We start from the raw sequence: 18435 nt of genomic DNA on the forward strand, positions 1-18435 counted from the left end.
GACTCATTCCTGACTGGTGACACTGGGATGAATCTAGAGCTCTTGCCCAGAAACCAATTCCCTGAGATTCCTGCCATCTTTGGACCCACATGCACCTGGGGAGAAAAGTGGCCTGCACACCATGAGGGTACCTACGTGTCACAAGTCAGTCCCCCAGATCCTAAAGAAACCCATTGAAAAATGTGGTTGTGATTACAAAAGTAATACTCGCTCATCAGTTTTTTACAAAATGGAAGTACAAAAAACAATTAACAAAAAAAAAAATGTCACCACCTCAAGACAACCAACTATTAATATTTGCACTTGGCAACATCTTTGATTTTAGTAGAGTGGCAGGTCAAAAGCAATAAACATTTTAAAGGCCTTTGATGCATTTGGCCACACTGCTATCCAAAAAGACTTACATTTGCTCTGCACTCCCATAGGCAGAGCATGGGCATGTCCTAGCAATCTCAAAACATCACCCCCTCATGTAATCAGCTAACCCGATGAAGGCCCAAGGAAACAGGGTTAGGGCATGGTTTCATCCCAGGGGGGTGAGAGAGTGGACAATGGAAAGTGGACAGGGGACAGGCTAAGACACACCTCCCCTAGTGACCAACTAGTTCAGGTTTGCACCAAAAGTCCAGAGTCCCAGGAAACAACTTAGTCCCAGGCTGGGTCACCCTGTCAAAGAAGAAAACCAAGTTAAGCATTACCTCTGCAATTCTATTTACCACTCACAGTTTCAGTTTTGAGCTTGTATCCAAAACTCATTTTCAAGATCTTCCTTGGTATAGCCAGGGAGAACACCGCAGAGCCTAAGAGAAATGTCAAGTTGACTAGCAGGTAGGCTGTCCCTAGGTACTTCCTAGGTAGGCTTTGTGCTTGCTTCAGTCGGGGCCTCTTAAGGAGTTTGCCTCTGGAGACTGAGCTGCCCACCAGTCTTGAAAATGATAAGAGAACCTCTATCCACATGACCAAAAATAATTACAAATGATCTCTGACCCCAGGCCCCATGTGATTCCTGCTGCTATTCTGAAAAGGAAGGAGGTCAGGGTCCTGGGACCCTATTGGCAGCATCCAGCTTCCGGGCCTCCCCCTTCCCGAGGCCCGACTCCCACGAAGTCTGAGCCAACCAACAGGACAGGCATTGGGTCAGGCTTATCGAACCTCAACCACAGATTTGCTGAGAAACCACAGATTTGCTGAAGAAAAATGGACACTCTGTGAAAAACATCCCATTGTGTTCTAAGTGTTCAAACTAACTACTAGGCATTTCCCTTGTTTCTTCATGTGCTATTGATGAGCAGTTTCTGATTTAGGGGGAGATGACATGGGAATTTTCCACCTGGGGAACCCTACCTATCTTCAAAGGAAGCCCAGTTCCAGTGAGGCAGACACTGTGTAGGGTTGGCTTTGACTTGAAGGGTTCTGCAGGCTCTTGGCTGGGCTGGGCTGGAGTCACTCCCCCCAGTCACCCATTTAGGGCCCCCAGCAGAGGCCCCAGTGAGGGAAGCTGCAGAGGGCCCAACGCTGGCTGTGCCTTGGGCCGGTGTCCAGCCTTTCAGGACCGTCCTCTTCATGGTGCCCTGGTGCCTCCACAGGACAGCATTTATGAAGAAATGGAAGATAAGTGGTCAAAGAAGAGGGCAGAATGGGAGAAGGATGAGAAGTCGGAGCAGGAAAAGATCTTACTACAGCAAAGTGAGTACTGAAACTTCTGACTTTTGGATGACAGGTGCACCAGGAAAGTGCCACTGAGCTTGGCCTCGGCTTGAGGAAGATAGCCTTGGATTCACTGAGGGCGATGGGACACATGGCTTTATATTCCTTAATAGAAGGTACCCGGAGTCTGCAAGGGAGTGACAGCAAGGGTAGAGTCTCTGCAAAGCTCAGCCACCTGAGGGTCTAAGCTTGTCCCTCCCAAAACTCACTGGTTCCAAATTTGGCCATCATGGGCTGGAACAAGCTTTGGGACATCTGTAGGACTATAGGCATGTTATCTGAATACAGATGAACCTAAAGTTCCAGAAAAAAATTCTTGAATTAGAATTTCAGATATTCAATTGCTGGGGGAGGGGCAAAAGAATCCATTATAACGAGAGCTTCTGTATTCCCACATCCCCCCTCAAGGAAGCCATGTTTGATATATATATATGTTTTTAATTGATATATATTCAACATATTGTATAAGTTTAAAGTGTGCAACATGTTGGTTTGATACATTTGTATGTTGTTATGTATTGTTAGTTGTTCCCACACTCAACAGAGGGTTTGGATCATACAAAGTGCTCTGTGGGTGAGCCTCCAGTCCCCCACGGAGATTCCTCATTCTGTGGAAAAAGGAGAGAGGAATTTACGGAGCCTCGGCTCCCTGACCTAGAAGATGTGTGGAGGTACTGGGGCCTCTGCAAACCTCTTCCACATCCCATCCCAACCCAATTCATATCAGCTTTAGTTGTTTTAACAACTTTACTTGATTTTACTTTACATCCATCAGTTTAAAAAATTACTCATTTAAATGGAGGTACTCCCTGGGAAATTAATCCTCAAGGCCATTCCCACCCTGGTGGGGACTCTGAACTGCTAGAAGGCAGCGTGCAGACCCTGGAGCTGACGCTGAGGAAAGGCGGGTGGAGCTGCTCCTGTGTGAGGTGTTACCTGGCACGCTGGTGTAGCATAACCCAGGTCATCTCCCAGACTTCTAGCTACTTACACTATACTCAGCCCACATTGTCAAAATCTAAGTTCAGATGTTACAACCAGTTTTGAAAGAGCAGACTGTAGTGTTCATAGTGTAGCTCAATCCAGACTGACCCTGTGAGCCCAGGGTTGGCCTCCCTTGCCGTCTCCACCATACGTTGAAGAAGGAATTCGGGTTACTCCCTACCCCTCCTTCCTCCTATTTCATATCAGGCTCTGCTGCCAGGTTCCCCTAGCCCGAAAAAACAGTCAAAACCTATGCCTACCCCAGGGCTAAGTACAGGATGAATTTTATTGCTGAAAAAATCATGTTAGCCAAGAGCTGTATTTTAAGATAAGAATATCTAATAAAGCATAGCAGTTCCTTCAGCAGAGGGAACAGACAAAATAATAAGCAACAGATCCAAAATAAACTGCACACACAAAACAGAGATATTAGGGGTGAATCCCATATGGCTGATGTGATGGGGAACCACCATGTTCACCTTGCTCTCAAGCATCTCCAGGTGAGCGTCAGAAGCCAAATGCCAGCTGAAAGGACCTTGAACTTGACCCAGTCTGGAATTTCTATTATCTTCAGATATTCTGAGCTTTTCTCTGCATCTGCTTTCCCACATTTACTCATATAGATCATGTGATTTCTTCTTGTCTTTTCAGAACATAAGATGACAAAAAAGTTTGAGTTAGAGTCAGAAGAAGAAAAGAACAAAATAAACTACTCCTACAGTGCCATCCTTGAGAATTTCAGTCGGGAGAAAGAGGTAACTTAGATGGAAGTGTGTCGGTGGTGGGAGGTGCGGTCTAGTTCTGACGTTCGGTTCCCAGTGTGCTTCTGTCATGAGGCGAGTTTCAGCCTCTGTGGACATATTTCTCCTTCCCCAGATTCCCTGGAAATATATGCTAGCAGACTGTCAGTTTTGATGCTCTTTAATAATATTACCACAGAGTATTGGCATGAAAATGGAAAGTAATGGGAAATGATAGAATGCTAATCAGAAACAGAACCTGAAATTCCCTATTTTGCCAAAATCCAAGTCTCTGAATATCCTCCTCATCCATGTCTTCAGCTGAAGACAAAGGCCACTGATACAAACTAATCTAAGCAAGATTGGTCATGTACAACTCTCAGGAAATAAGGTAGCTCCCTGAAAGAGGTGGGTGAGTGAAAGAGTGTTTTCCTACATATAACAACAACAATAGTATTATACACAGCAGTAACAGTACTATAACTCTATTCAGGTTTCCAGACCCAATTCCAGTGTGTGTGAGTATGTGGGAGGGGAGTCTTCCCACGCAATTCTCAAACACCAGCAGGGTAATGGAGAACTCAACTCAATTCTGATGCTATCTGCCCGGAGACAGCACCAGATTCCCCAGGTGAAGGGCTCTGTCCTACAAGACTGCCCTCCACCCCCCACTCCAGATGCTGGTTGCAAGCCCCAGGCATTTCGCTGTCCTTCTGACCTACGGGCTATGGATTGGGGGTTCCCACGACCTCCCCCTTTGGCTTTGATTAATCTGCTAAAGCGGCTCACAGAACTCAGGAAAACAGTTTACGAGTTTAGTAAAGGATACTGTAAAGATTACAAGCTAACAGCCGTATGAAGAGAGACATAGGGCAAGGTCCCAGATAAAGAAGCTTCTACCCTTGTGGAACTTGGGGCCTGGCTCGGAAGCCCTCTGGTTCCCCAAGCATGGACACTCTCCGACCAAGAAGCAGCATCCAAGAGAGCAGAGAGAGATAAGCTCTTCTCAGGGGTATTTGTGTTCATTGCATAGTCGTGATTGACTAAATTATTGGCCATTGGCTGATTCAACTTCCAGCCCCTGCTCTAGGGTGGGGTCCAAAAGTCTCTCATTAAAATGGCAAAACACCCATTTCACCTTTAAGACTTCAGTGTTTTTAGGAACTGTGGGTGAAGACCAAATATTCCTGGGAAATATATTCCTGGGTATGTGAATGACCAACTATGTATTTCTTATGACTCATTATACCTCAATGAGTTAACTATCCCTATTAGTCACAACCTTCATTCTGATACCAGCTTAGAATGAAAGCAGGTCTCAGACCAAATTCTACCAAACATGATGGAAAAAACATGCATTTGCAAGCAGGCCCCAAGCAGCTACACCATCAGCTCTCTGAGCTTTTAGGTCCATGAAAGGTTCATCATGCAATGGTATTACAGAGATAGCATTCTATAACCACTGCAGTCAGCATCAGGCAACCAAATCAGGCTCTCCTAAGCAGGATGCGGGACCACTTATGGATCAAATCTAAGAGACCATCCAAATGTGCACAGGCTACAGGCTTTGTTAGATTCTGGTACCCTTTCCATGCAAAATTGAGTGTTTCTAAAATAGTATTCCATTTTTAAGAGCCCATTTCCAACCACCATGCTAATTGAAAAGCCATTAATTTTGCCAATAAAAGGCCATTTCTGGCATTCACTATATTCCTGAGCAAAATATTATATTCCTGAGCCAATCAATAATGAAGAGATGGGGCATGCCTCCCATGTGTCTAGTGCTTATAGGGTCTAGAGTACTCAACTGTCTGAATAAGAAGTAGCAATTCCTCTAGTGGCAAGAGACTGGATATCTGCATGCATCCCCTCCTCGCTTCTATTTTCCCTGTAGTGATGCTGACTAGTGATATCTAGTGATAATTCTGTAACTGGGTACTTTCTCACTTCTGGCTCACTCTGTCTCATAGAGGCATAATTTGCACTTAGGAAATTGCAGAGATCTTAACTGTACAGTTTGATGAATTTTGACTGATGTGTACATCCATGTAACCAACACTCAAATCAAGATCAGAGCGTTTCATCAACCCAGAAAGCACTCCTATGTTCCTTTACAGTTAAGCCCAGTCTCCCTCAAACCTGTCCCAAGACAAACACTCTTGATTCCTTCTACCCTAGATTAATTTTACCTGATTTTTAACTTCATGTAAAAGGAATCATATAGTGTATGCTCTTTTGTATTTAGCTTCTTTCCCCTCAATAGAATGTCTGAAATATATCCATTTGTTGTTCACATCAGTAATTTCTTCCTTTTTACAGCTTAGTAGTTTTCCTTTGTAGAAATATCACACAATGTGTTTACTATTTTCCTGGCTTTGGTGATTTGGGTTGTTTCCACATTCTGTCCTATTTCACAAAAAAACTTCTATAAACACCCTTCTACAAGTGTTTTGTAGACATCTGCTTTCATTTCTCTTGAGTATATACTTAGGAGAGCTATTATTGAGCTATAGGGCAGATATAGGTTTAACTTCATAAGGAATTACCAGGTTATTTTCCACAGGAGTTGTACGATTTTACTCTTGAGCCTTAAATATGTGAGGATTCCATTTATTCCTTTTCATCAGCAATTAGTACTGCCAATCTTTTAATTCTGACCATTCTAATGGTATGCAGTGATATTTCATTACAGTTTTAATTTGCTTGATGACTAATAATGCTGGGCAATTTTTCGTATGCTTACTGGGCCACTTACATGTCTTCTTTTGTGAAGTGTCATTTCAAGTCTTTTGCCATTTTAAAAAACTTGGGTCATTTATTTTTTAATTATTGATACATAGGAACACTCTGTAGATTGTGGACATAAGTTTTTTGGCAGATGTATGTGTTGCAAATACTGTCTCCCAGATTGTGGTTTACCTTTTCATTTTGCTCATGGTTTTGATGTGCAGAAGTTTTGAATTTTGATAAAAGCCGAATTGTCAATTCTTTTCTTTTTAGGGTTGCAGTTTTTTGTCCTCTCTATGCAATCACTGCCTATCCCAAGAACCTGAAGATATTCTATTTTTTTAAAGCTTTATAGTTTAAGCTTTTATGTTCTGTGATCCATTGTGAATAATTTTTGTGAGGTAAAAGTCATTGGTCATTTTTTTCCAGTATGATTGTTGAGAATCTTTCCTTCCTCTATTGAGTTGCCTTGAGTGTCTTTGTTGTATTAGGGGTGGGGGTGGGGTGAGGGGCTTGGACCCTCCATTCTGTTCCTTTCAACTCTTTGTCTATACTGAGGCCAAGACCACATTGTCTTAATTACCATAGCTTGAAATCAAGGAGTAAAAATCTTCTAACTTTGCTCTTTTTTTTTCCCAAGATGACTTGGCTTTTGTATATCCTTTGCATTCTACATAAATTTTAGAATTAGCTTTCCAAGAAAGCCTGCTGGTAGTTTAACTGGGATTGCATTGAATATAAAAATCAACTTGTGGAGAACTGAATATTCAACAATATTAAATCTGGACCCTAACAAGAAGAGCCTTTAATGAAAACATAATTTCTTTTTAATATTTGTTAAAGTGGTAAGATTGCATATAAGTAAGAATTTCAATATTTAACTTCAACACATCATGTCCTTAGTTTATAAGTGTGCTTTATTATACCAATACCTAAACTTTGGTAAATATTATATTCCAGAATCCCATTCTGGCTTTCTTAACTCTCTGAAAGAAGTGCCAGAAACCCTAATGCTGACCTTTTCCAAACAAAATTATTTTTAGGAGCTATTGAAACAACATGAAAGAGACACCTTGCAATTAGAGGAGCTGAGAAAGGCCAAAGAGGTAAGATTTCTCATTTGTTCCTGTGGAATTAGCATTTTAAAAATACATCAGTAAAATTATATACCATCAATAAAATGGAATCTATGAGAATTTCCCCAAACCAATAAAAAAATGGAAGACCTAAAGCTGAGTTTGCTGGCTTCAACAAGTCAAAAAGAATTTTAGAACTGTAAGACAAAGCCATCTGTAAAACAAAGTCATTGGTGTCTTTTTACGGCCAGATTTCAACAACTACATGAGCAATAGTACTGCCTGATCTTCAGTGCACATGCCTTCCATTTCTGACATGGCTAAAGCCACAAAAGGGTCTTCAACTGGAAAATGCCAGATTCTTGCCTTTAGCCTCTGAAAATAGTGCCGCCTGGGAACTCCAACCCCACGCTTGAAACTCAGCATCCCTCACCATCCCCCCAACACTCCCTTCAATCCCCCCACCCCCAAACAGTCTCCTCAAGGAACTCTCTTCTTCATGGCCCTTTCATAGCGGGAAACAACTTCAGGGAAGCTCTTCAAACCCACAATCCACCTTGTGGTTTTTCTTTCACTGAGATCTTAATTTGGATCCAGAATGACATGTTTGGGAAAAGATGAGCCATTATGAAAGTATGGATGATGTACTAGGGCCCAGCCAGGGCTCCAGCATTGCTGGGCTAACAGACCAGGAAAGCCTGTGCCATCAGGGAATGGGTTTTGGGGCAAGGCAGGCCCAGTGTATCAAAAAAACCAGTTTAATGGACTTGTCAATTCATTCTATTATTTGTGTCATTTTGGGATTTGTTTCTGTTACTTCAATCTTTTCCTCATTTACAGTCACATTTTCTTGCTTGTTTGCATGCCTGGTAATTTTTTTATTGGCTGCCAGCCATTGTGAAGTTTACCTTGCTGGGTGCTGAATATTTTTGTATCTCTTTGTATATTATTGGGCTTTGTTCTGGGATGCAGTTAAGTTACGTGGGAACAGTTTTATATTTTCAAGCCTTGTTTTTAAGCTTTCTTGGGCTGAATTAAAGCAGTCTTTAGTCTAGGACTAATATTCCTTAAACCTTTCTGAGTGGTCTACCCAATCCTCTGTGTCTCAAAAGGGTTTTCTACTCTGGCTGATGGGAATATGAGCTATTTTCAGTCTTGTGTGGGCTCCAGGGATTGAACTGCCTCTTCCATGGGTGGTTCTCTCCCCAACCTCCAACTCCTTCTGTTTCTTCCCCTCCATCACACCTCTTTAGCAGCCCTGGACTCCTTGCTGTTTCTTTAACAGGCCAAGATGCTCTGTACTGGGGTCTCTGTACTAGTATTCTCTCTTCCTGGAAAGCTCTTTCCCAGACATCCACACGGCTAACTTCCGGTCTTTGATAAGTGCCACCTTCTCAGGCACCACTTTATTTAAAGGCTCAACAACTGTTCTGCTTTTCTGCACAGATGTAAAACCATCTAATCTGATAAACTCTATGAAGGCAGGATTTTTTTGTCTGTTTATTCTATTGTTGGTGTCTAGTTTCTAGCTAGAACAATACCTGGCACAGAACAGACATGCAGTAAATAGTGATTGATTTTTTGAATGAATAAATGAGTGAGAGAATGAAAAGTGACCTGGTACAGTGCTTTGCTCATGCAGGTGCTGTGAGTGACACTACCACTCCAGTTTACACTCTTTACATGGGAAAAGCTCTGAGGACATGTGAGAGTTAAATGGGGCTGACACCTGGAAGCAGAGACCCACTAGGTTCAATTTTAGTCTCTTCAGCATCGATCTAAAGTAGATTCTACACTTATTCCTCTGCACTTACACGGCATCCTCTATCTGCATCCTTGGTTTGTTTTCAATTTATTGTTATGGTTATTTATGAGCTCTTCTTTTATTTTTCTTACGTCTCCCGCACTAGAATGTATCTTCATAAGGGTAGAAATTATGTATGCCTTTTTATACATAATATAATAGTAGAGTTTTTTTCTAATTAAGAGATCATTTCTTTAGAGCAGTGTTAGATTTGCTGAAAAATTAAGCAGAAGTACAGAGATTTCCCTAATACTACCCCCACCACACACAAACATATCCTCTTTCCTCTGTTATTAATATCTTGCATTAGTGTACATTTGCTACAGTTGATGAACCAATATTGATGCATCATTTTAAACTAAAGCCCATAGTTTACATTAGGGTTCACTCTTTGTGTTCTACATTCTATAGGTTTTGTCAAATGCACCATGCCATGTGCCCACCATTGCAGTCTCATACAGAATAGTTTCTCTGCCCTAAAAATCCCCTGTCCTCCACCTATGCATCCCTGTTTCCCCTCCCAGACTCTAGCAACCACTTACCTTTTCATTGTCTCTCTAGTTTTGGCTTTTCCAGAATGTTATATGATTGGAATCCATAGTAGATACTTAATAAATACTAGTTGAATGAATGAATGAATGAATGAATGACTGGTAGCTGTTGTGACAACTCATGTGAGTTCTGGGGCAGTGACAGTGAAGCAGCAGAGAATAGTATAGACAGGTAAGACATAGAGGAGTAGAATCAACAGGGCCTGGTGACTGAATGGTGCAGGAAGAGTAGCTCAAGTTGATGCTTCACATTCTAGTCCAGGAGCCCTGGAGAAGAGAATAAATGGGTAGACATCGTTTTGATGTCCTGAAACAATTTCTTCTTACACAGATCATAGAAGAAGAGTTGCATGCACAAGCTCTTAACCTAGAATCACTTAACACAACCCTCTACCATACCCAGATGGAACTCCGGAGAGAGGTGAGTCCTGACTGGAGTGGCAGTGGGAGACAGGAGGAACCCAGTTCTCTGTGCAGCTCTACTCTGGATGACTCTGGTTTGGGAAAGAGAGCCATTAAAGTTAATGTCTTTCAGAAAGCTGTGGTGGGAAATGTGGAGAAAACACTCCAGGCCAAGCTTGCTGAAGCTGAAGAAAAGTTTAAATATACCATACAGCTCCTGACAGAAGAAAACATTCATCTAAGGTGTGAATGATGCTGCTCCAAAAGACATGCCTGAGTTATCTTTAGAAAGTGGGAGGGAGTTTGGGTGAGGAATAGGTGAAGAGAAACCCAGGTATTTCTAATAAAGTCAAGGCACTGGCACTTTCAGGAGGGAGACAGTCAGCTCTGAGCCCAGCCACAGAAGTTACCTGCTAAGGTCAGACTGTTCCTTTGAAGTGGTGCTGGGAGTGTGTCTAGACTCCTCTCCCTTACCTATGTCTTAGTGTTTTTGCAAAATGACATTAGACTCATCTAAGAGTCTCTGAGTTTATTCAGTTCTGTGACTGAAGATTATTTTTGAATTCCATCTCCCCTCAGAGTTTAGATTAGGTGTCAGTGATTAACCCTTAGATGTGGCTTCATTTGGTTTCTGTGGAAATCAACTTCAGGTCAGAATTTGTACTGCTACCTGAAGATCTTAAATCACTGGAATAAATTGTGGTCACTACTTTAATAAAGGAAAGTTATTCACTGTGTTAATGTTGTAGTATAAGGCAAGAAAACTTCAGTTCTTGTTCTTTAACAGGTCTAATAATTAAGTTGATGTAGGACAGATTAATAAGAGAAAAGCTGATTTAATTTCATATGTATGAGAGCTCATAAAAATATGAGATTCAAAGAAGTAACCAAAGCAGCTTTTATATCTTTTAGACAAATGATAAATTTGTGAAAAATTGACACAAACAAGAAGATTGGGCTTGGGGTAATAAATTAGTGAAGAAGTAACAAGGTTTCTTGATACAACCTCGGCCCTGAGTTCCCTATCACCGGTGGTAAGGATGCCCCCCTACCTCCTGGCTCATATGGGGTACTCTTCACATGGGAGATTTATCTCCTGCTTTCAGGAGGACATAGAAGCATCAGAGGGTCCTCTTTGCACTGGATGCTTAAGTAATTTTAATTCAAAATAATCAATATGCCAAATGGTATGTTTTGGGTTTACATATTTTGTTCCCCCTCAGTGGGAAATTCCTCATAGGGGAGTTTAGCCACCCAAATATCTTATATCACAAAGTTCAAAACCACTGCAAGTAATGAGTGAAACTTCCCCCCAATAAAGGAATGAAACCATATTTCTCTTTCTCCAGGTAGGTGTCCATCCTACACCCCTTTCTACCCTTCTGTCTAGGGTGATATAACTTCTCTTTCTTTATAGACAAAAATTAATTGCCAAGGATGAAGAAATTTATGAAGAACGATCTGGGAGATTGACCTCTATGACTGCTTTTGAGAATGCGTCTGACATATTAGAAGATGGTAACCACAAAGGACAAGAATCATGAGCAGAAAAGCTGTTCTCTGTTGCCAAACATGGCAGGAACAGCACCTCTATAGGCCAAGAGGACGCCTTGACAAATCCATGGATGAGTTTAGTTCCTGGGCTGCCTTGATGCAGCTCTCATCATTTCACGATTTGCTTTCTTCTGTGATTGGAAATGTTTGAATTCTCATCTCAATTACATAGATTTTCATAACCCTTCATTGAAAAGTGATGACCTCTCTACCTGAAGCTGAGCTTTCCTATGGGGATTGTACCATTTTCTCTTCTATCTTTACATTTTTATTTTGAAGACACTGCTCTGAAGAACTTCTATTAAATTCTGATTATATTCCAGGGTGTACCTTTTGTTCTCTTGGGGCATTTAGCTAGCAAAAAAAGAGAATTTATTGATTTGATTCCTGAATCCTTGTCTCATTTACATGTGTTCCCATCCCCCCACCTCTCAATCATGTTCCCTAACCTGTGATTTGGGAAGAGTTTCTGATGATTCTTGCCGCCTTCTCTAAACCATTGCCAGGCAGGCAACGTAATAAGTGAAATGGGCTAGACATGGGAAAACAAGCACAGGGATAAATCATAATTGACATCAGCCTCAGCAGAGAGGTTGGGGTGGGGTGGAGGGGTGTGGGACTTGAAGGGGAGAGGGATGGGGATCCGGTGAACCCATTCTGTTGTTGTCGTACAGAAACCTGGACACAATGATTTTTTTAAAAGAAGATGTTCTGGCATTTATGTGACATCTCCCAATTTTTAAGTATATGGACAATAAATTTTTAAAAACTACAACAGTGTGAACCAACACATGAGAGGCTCAAATGAAACCCTTCTGTGATCCAAACATTCTCCATCTGTAAGATGCTGTTGGCAAAAAAACAAAAACAAAACAATCTCCAAGCAGCATAAAATACTGTTTTTTTCTATTAAAAATACTTTTTTAAAAATACTCTTACAAAATAGCTTTTAATGATAATGCCTAAAGATTTAGAACAAACTGAGTACATAAAAGGCAAGTGCAATTGCATGACAGGAGCACAGCAATGTTAGCAGAAAAGCAGATCTGTTCCTTGGTACAGAAGCTTGTATATATTCTAGAGATTTAAGAGAAAGGCTTAAAAGAGAGTTTGGAAACAGATTATAAAGAATGTATAGAACATTTTGAATTTTTGGAGATTTTTAACATAAGAAATTATATTTTTTTATTACTGTTTTAAAGAAACATAAATTAGTGTAAAGGATGGCTTGGACAGGGAGGGACCAGAAGTGCAACAAAATTAATATTCAGTTAACATCAATCCTTTCCAAATAATGTGTTTCATGATGTGCTTATGAATAATAAAAACAAGAATTATCCCTGGATTTTATGATGTCTAGGTCCACACAGAGCCATGCTGCCTTTCAGCCGTGGAAACCAGAATCTCCTCACCTCCTCTCATCACTGCTCTCAGGAGAGGCCTGATGTGTTTCTGAGAGGGCTTATCACGCTCACAGCAGAGAGCACACTTGATGTGGGACTTCAGCACATGAGGGTTTTTTATTTAGCTGGGTCGGATCACAAAAGTCCTCCTCACTGACCTTTTAGAAGAGTCCCTGGCATTCCCCTGCATACTGTCAGACAACAAAAATCCAACTGAGTAAAGCTAGCTCCTTCAGTGACTCAGGAATTGGGCAGCATCCCATCTAGTAACAGGCGGGAGATCCACCAAGCTGCAGAAAGGGAGAAGTTCGCAAAGGCAGAAAGGGGGTGGAAAAAGGAAAGTATTCACACAGAATGCATTGTTTCAGGCGAGGTTGCCTTCCTAAGAGGAATCTTCTTACGCATTAGATTGCCCTGACTCCCCTTCCTGCCATCCCCCTCACCCCAGAAAAAAGCAAAACAGCAACATTTTAGTAACAAATAAATTAAGCATAGTGTTATGCAACTAAACAGTAGCATCAATGAAGAGGGAAGAAGAGCTTTTTTCTCAGTGTGAAAGTGGGTTGTGGCATTTGTTTCCCCATGTTTTTCCTGTCATCCTTGTTGCTTACTTCGAAGTTCACTTTGGTCAGGATGGCGAGAATGTCTTCACCCCTGCAAAACACAACATAACCTCATGACCCTCTGTAGGGGGCAACCAACTGGTAAACACGTTGGTCTGATGTGCTCAGTGACAGTTCTTTCCTTCAGGACATTAGGCATTTGAAAAAAGTTGCTAAACCAAGACCTACCAATGCTTTCCAGATAAAAAAAAAAGTGGCCTGAGTGCCTAATAACTTTGGTTTACTTGAGATCACTATTGACCATCAGAAGCCTGTGTTGTCACCAGACTTGAGTTCTTTCCCCTCTTACATGTTTGTACCTCATTCTGCTCCATGTACTATGTCACTCCCCCTGGCCCCCATAACTGCCTCAATGCCCTCCAACATCCTCTGCCTCAAATTGAATTGCTTCTGTGCATTTGATGATGCAATCAAACTTCAGGCAAGTGCAAATCAAATGTCTCCTGCAGCCACTCCACCCCTTCCTCAGCAGCCTCTCATCAGGTTAGTCAGGCAGCCTGTTCAGCTACCTCTGTACCTGACCCTCAGAGCCTTGCAGGATTCATGGTCTGTGCCACAAAATGAAAACATAGTGTTGATGTTATGGTTCACTTCATTATCTGTCATGGGAAACTCTCACTTTCCTTTGCTTAAAGCATAATGATTTAGAACTAGAAGGAACCCAGAGAAAATTCCTTACTATTCACCTGTCAGTGTGTGTGTGTGTGCGTTTGGGTGAACTGTGAATACAAAACCATCATTTAACTAAAGCGTAGAATACAATAAATAAAGGAAGGATATTTGCCCACATTTTGTGACTTCTCAGGCCAAATCAGTGGGAATAGAAAAGGTTTCTACTCTTTGGCACTTATTTCCCACAATACAATGAGGTTGGTTACTATTATAAAACTTTTGACAGAGTTGGAGGAGTCTTACTGCTTTCTTAGATGACTTCCAAAACTAGTTAAGTTCAGTCATGTTTCTGCCTAAAGACAAAGCTGGACTCCATGCCTCTACCATCCTTCCCAGCTCTATGACATTTTTTCCTCTGAGGTGCTAAATAAAGGAAACTCCTAGGGGAGTATCTGAGTTGTTTCCATCCATGAACTAAAGATACCAACCCTTGTCCTCTCTCCCACTTTGCAACTGAACTGGGAAGTACAGCTATGTGATCCACAGCTAGATAATTAGAGATGAATGAAAGGTTGAGTAAGCAAATATTACCTAGGACATCTTTCTCTCAGGCTCTGGCAAAGTGACTGGATATACCAGGTCCCCTCCATGGGGTTTCGGTAGGAAACATAGTTGTTCACAGTGGCCATCCCCAACAGAAAGTCAGCCTCATCTGGAATGTATTTCTTCCGAAATGATGAGTCCATTTCTAAACAGTCTTCCTTCTGTTTTGAGTCAGTCTCAACAGCTATACCTCTCTGGAAGTTATCCCCTTGACAGGCCTGAATAAAAAATATTTTGGGTTTGCCTGCAAGGGATGGGCACTGCAAACCAGTGAAGTAAGAGGTCAGCTCATAGATGGGGGCTTCCTGCCCATCAGAGCCATAGATGATTCCTTTGTCTCCATGGGAGAGGATGCAGCAGATGAAGCAGTCCCTGTTATTGTGGTCCATCTTTTGGTAGGATTTCAGAATCTCACAGATTTCCTTTGCTGTGGAGTCTTTGTAACACACTATCTCAAAATGGAGATCACTAAAGGTCTTACTCAAAGCCTCTGAAAAGTGAAAGAAGAAAAGTCATATTGTACCAGAATAATTCCCAAACCTCACAGCCCAGAGCTAGAGGGAACACTGATCGGATAAGAATTTGAACCAGAACTTAATAAGACCCTCTGTATTAGTTGCTGGATTCCATAGGCTTCTGATGTTTAACGGCCACTAGCTGAAAACGTTTCCCAGTCCAGAGACGAATGAGAAAGGGGAGGGTGCTATTGCTGGACTGTTGTCTTTTCTCAACTAGTCTACAATATGGGCAAGCGATTATTTAGGCTTACTACTGAACCAGCCTAAAAAATAATTGGTACTAACATAATCAGAAAAAAAAGCCCCAAAAAATGTTCAGATAAAAGATCCATACTTCAGTAGTAACATTTGTATTACTAGTACTACATAAACCTAATATTCATTAGTTATGCTTTTCTTATTAAACTTTCTGTCTTTCCTAAAATCAGTAATTGCACTAGTTTTTCATTGCTTTGTTTTCTATATGCTCAACATTATTTTTGTTCCAAATGCTCTTATAGATCTAGTCAGTCTTTCAAGTTTTTCAGGCTGCCTATCTAATTCTTTTTCTTTAAAAAAAAAAAGTACACATTTAAGGTGTACAACAGGATGATATACATAGAGGAATGATTACGAAAATCAAGTTAATAATAAATCTTCTCATAGTTACCTTTTTGGGCGAAATTTGTGACAAGAGAACTGAAATAAACTCTCCTAGTATGTTTCTGGTATTCAACACAGTATTATTAAATGTAGTCATCAGCTATACATTAGCTCTCTAGATTTATTCATGCTACATAACTACAACTTTATGCCCTTTGACCAAAAGGCCAGAAATATAATCAAATATTATTTTAATAAAAATTTTTTAATAATAAATAAATGGAAATCAAAGGCCTAAAACCGTTTCTTCAATACCAAGATGTGTGATGATGAATTATGTAGTCAATGGATTTAACCTTTGTTGCTTTTTAAAATCTTGGAATAGATTCACTTGAATAAGCAAATGTTAACAGACACCATTAACAGAGTCCTGATGATAAAAATCAGCCTACGTTAATTTTCTAAACTTTATTCAATTTAAAAAAGAAGTCATTACCTGAAGTTATAACTCAGAAACACCATTTTCAAAAACTCTCTGGTCAAATAAAAATTCTTTATGTCACAATGGTTGGGTTTGATTATTTCTATTACTAGAAGGATACACAGGCAGGAAACATAGTTGTTCACAGTGGCCATCCCCAACAGAAAGTCAGCCTCATCTGGAATGTATGTCTTTCGAAATGATGTAGCCATTTAGATGTAGCCATTTCAATGTACATATGCTGCAAATTATTATTTCATTTAACTTGTAAATTCTAAATCTTAGCCTTAAAGAATTTCTGACCAGGTTAGCATTTGAAAATGTTTTTCCTAATAAGGACTCACAATTTCTGCAGTACTCATAGCCCAACTTTGGTAAGTGCAATTTCTGTAAGTGATTTTGATTCCAAGGCAGTGTTTTCACATAATACCTAACACATTCTTCAGAAGCACTATTTATTTAGCTGAATTAAAGACAAAGCTTATTGTTGCTTTTTTACTGTAAGCCTTTTAGCAAGATTTGGTATTTTATCTTTATATATACATCGCTTTGATCTTAAAAAATTCATTTAAAAAAAGACAAAGTAGAAAACTAGCAAGTATGTAAGAATGCTCTTCACCTCCACAGGGAAATACGGTCATATCCATTTTCTGAAAACGTGGCCTTGTTGGTACAGCTTTTGTTCTCCCCTTCTGATAAAAACATAGGAATTAGAAATATCTCACTTCTCTTTTGACTTCCACTGTACCTGCATCCAAGTGTGTTCCATTCCTGTCCTTAATGCTCTGAAGTTTGGGTACATCCTTTCGTGCTATACTAAAATCATAATTGTTGAAGATTAAACAATAACCTCGTGGTTTGCTTTTCATCGGGTAAACTTCGATTGATACCTGGAAAACAAAAATCCTGCTGACTCTTTGGGTCAAACACTTGAGATGTGAACAAACAACTCCTTCAGAGGAGATTAGGCCGTTCCCTTAGCCAAACTGGGACACAAGCACACGCTCACTGGCTCCACCCCAACTAGAAGTTGTCTGACAACTAGTTTCCACCATTCCTCTCACTGGGCATCCCTAGGCTTCTGCCTCACAATTAGTGTTTAAGTCAGTTTCCCAGTACCTGGGCCTCCTAAGCACTTTGCACTATATTGATATTGTTGTCCTCATAATATATTTTCACTGTTTGTTCTCAGTGCTGTTCAAGGGAGGTAACACCTGTGCCAGGAACTAGGATTTATTAATTTGTAAGAGCTCAGTCAGGAGCTGCTGAGTTAATGAATGTCTTAGTGTTGCCTCTGGGCTGCCCCTCCGTGACCTCACGATTCCCTTGGCCATCTACTCAATTCATCCAGGCTTCCCGGATAACAGCTGAGAGCCTGCCCTTCACACATGACACAGTGTAGCCCCAGGATTTTCAAAACTGCGGACTGAATTCGGCGTTCAGGACCACAGCACCTGTAGGAGAGAGCCGCGCTGCAGGCTACAGTATGCAGCCTTTAATACACTGTCAGTCAGAGTGGACCCTATCCTCCCGCTTCTCCCCCAGCTGTTTCAGTTCTGAGATACTCAGATTTTATTGAGAAATCCCTGCAGCTCCTTGAGGTGAGAAAAGGGCTCTGGGCTAAGGGGCCAAATTCCTAGCTCTATTAGCCTTAAGAATTTGTGCAAGTTACCTAACGTCTCTCTCTCTCGGTATGATTAGCTGCTCAGTGGGGGAAGAAGCTTGCAGGGTTTGCAAAGTGCCACGAGACTTCAGTTAATCCTTGATTTTCTGACGGAGAGCCTGATAACTTGCTCAGGAGCCCACTAGTAAACGGTCTCTCTCAAGCTTAATTTCAGTTCTCCCCCTGGACACATAAGTGTTCAGGGTTTCTTCTGGTTCCCAGAGGAGAAATGGGCTACTGAGTCAGGAAGTGTTGATGAATTGTTAAAAGTTACATAAACAGAAGTGAACGTGTCTAGAGGGACAATTCTTGTGCTGGCTCACTAAGACGAGAGTGCAGACGCAGCTAGATTATGAGCGCCTGCTGCCTACACCCCAGGAGAAACCGTTCTGAAACGCCAAGCCC

At 41.1% G+C, this 18435-nt stretch overlaps 2 protein-coding genes across 12 annotated transcripts in view; one reads left to right on the forward strand and one right to left on the reverse strand.

Annotated features, from left to right (window-relative positions):
* Positions 1-11571, forward strand: part of FLACC1 (flagellum associated containing coiled-coil domains 1) — a 33846-nt gene extending 22275 nt beyond the window's left edge. For 2 of the 3 annotated variants that reach the window (XM_073218355.1, XM_073218356.1), the window contains 6 exons: positions 1587-1686; positions 3343-3446; positions 7202-7264; positions 9921-10010; positions 10125-10234; positions 11409-11571. In XM_073218355.1, the coding sequence (XP_073074456.1) occupies positions 1587-1686; positions 3343-3446; positions 7202-7264; positions 9921-10010; positions 10125-10234; positions 11409-11535 (594 nt within the window). In that variant the 3' untranslated portion in view covers positions 11536-11571. The remainder of the gene's footprint in view (positions 1-1586; positions 1687-3342; positions 3447-7201; positions 7265-9920; positions 10011-10124; positions 10235-11408) is intronic. The other variant, XM_073218357.1, reaches the window with a different exon arrangement.
* A 907-nt stretch (positions 11572-12478) lies between these two features.
* CASP8 (caspase 8) overlaps positions 12479-18435 on the reverse strand; it is an 87026-nt gene continuing 81069 nt past the window's right edge. For 8 of the 9 annotated variants that reach the window (XM_037009170.2, XM_073218342.1, XM_073218341.1 and 5 more), the window contains 3 exons: positions 17116-17257; positions 14775-15276; positions 12479-13602 (listed from right to left, as the gene is read on the reverse strand). In XM_037009170.2, coding sequence (XP_036865065.2) covers positions 13467-13602; positions 14775-15276; positions 17116-17257 — 780 coding nt within the window. In that variant the 3' untranslated portion in view covers positions 12479-13466. Of the gene's footprint in view, positions 13603-14774; positions 15277-16986; positions 17258-18435 lie in introns of those variants that run through there. The other variant, XR_005058747.2, reaches the window with a different exon arrangement.

Source organism: Manis javanica, chromosome 12 (genome assembly GCF_040802235.1).
Source record: "Manis javanica isolate MJ-LG chromosome 12, MJ_LKY, whole genome shotgun sequence".
Classification (NCBI taxonomy): domain Eukaryota; kingdom Metazoa; phylum Chordata; class Mammalia; order Pholidota; family Manidae; genus Manis; species Manis javanica.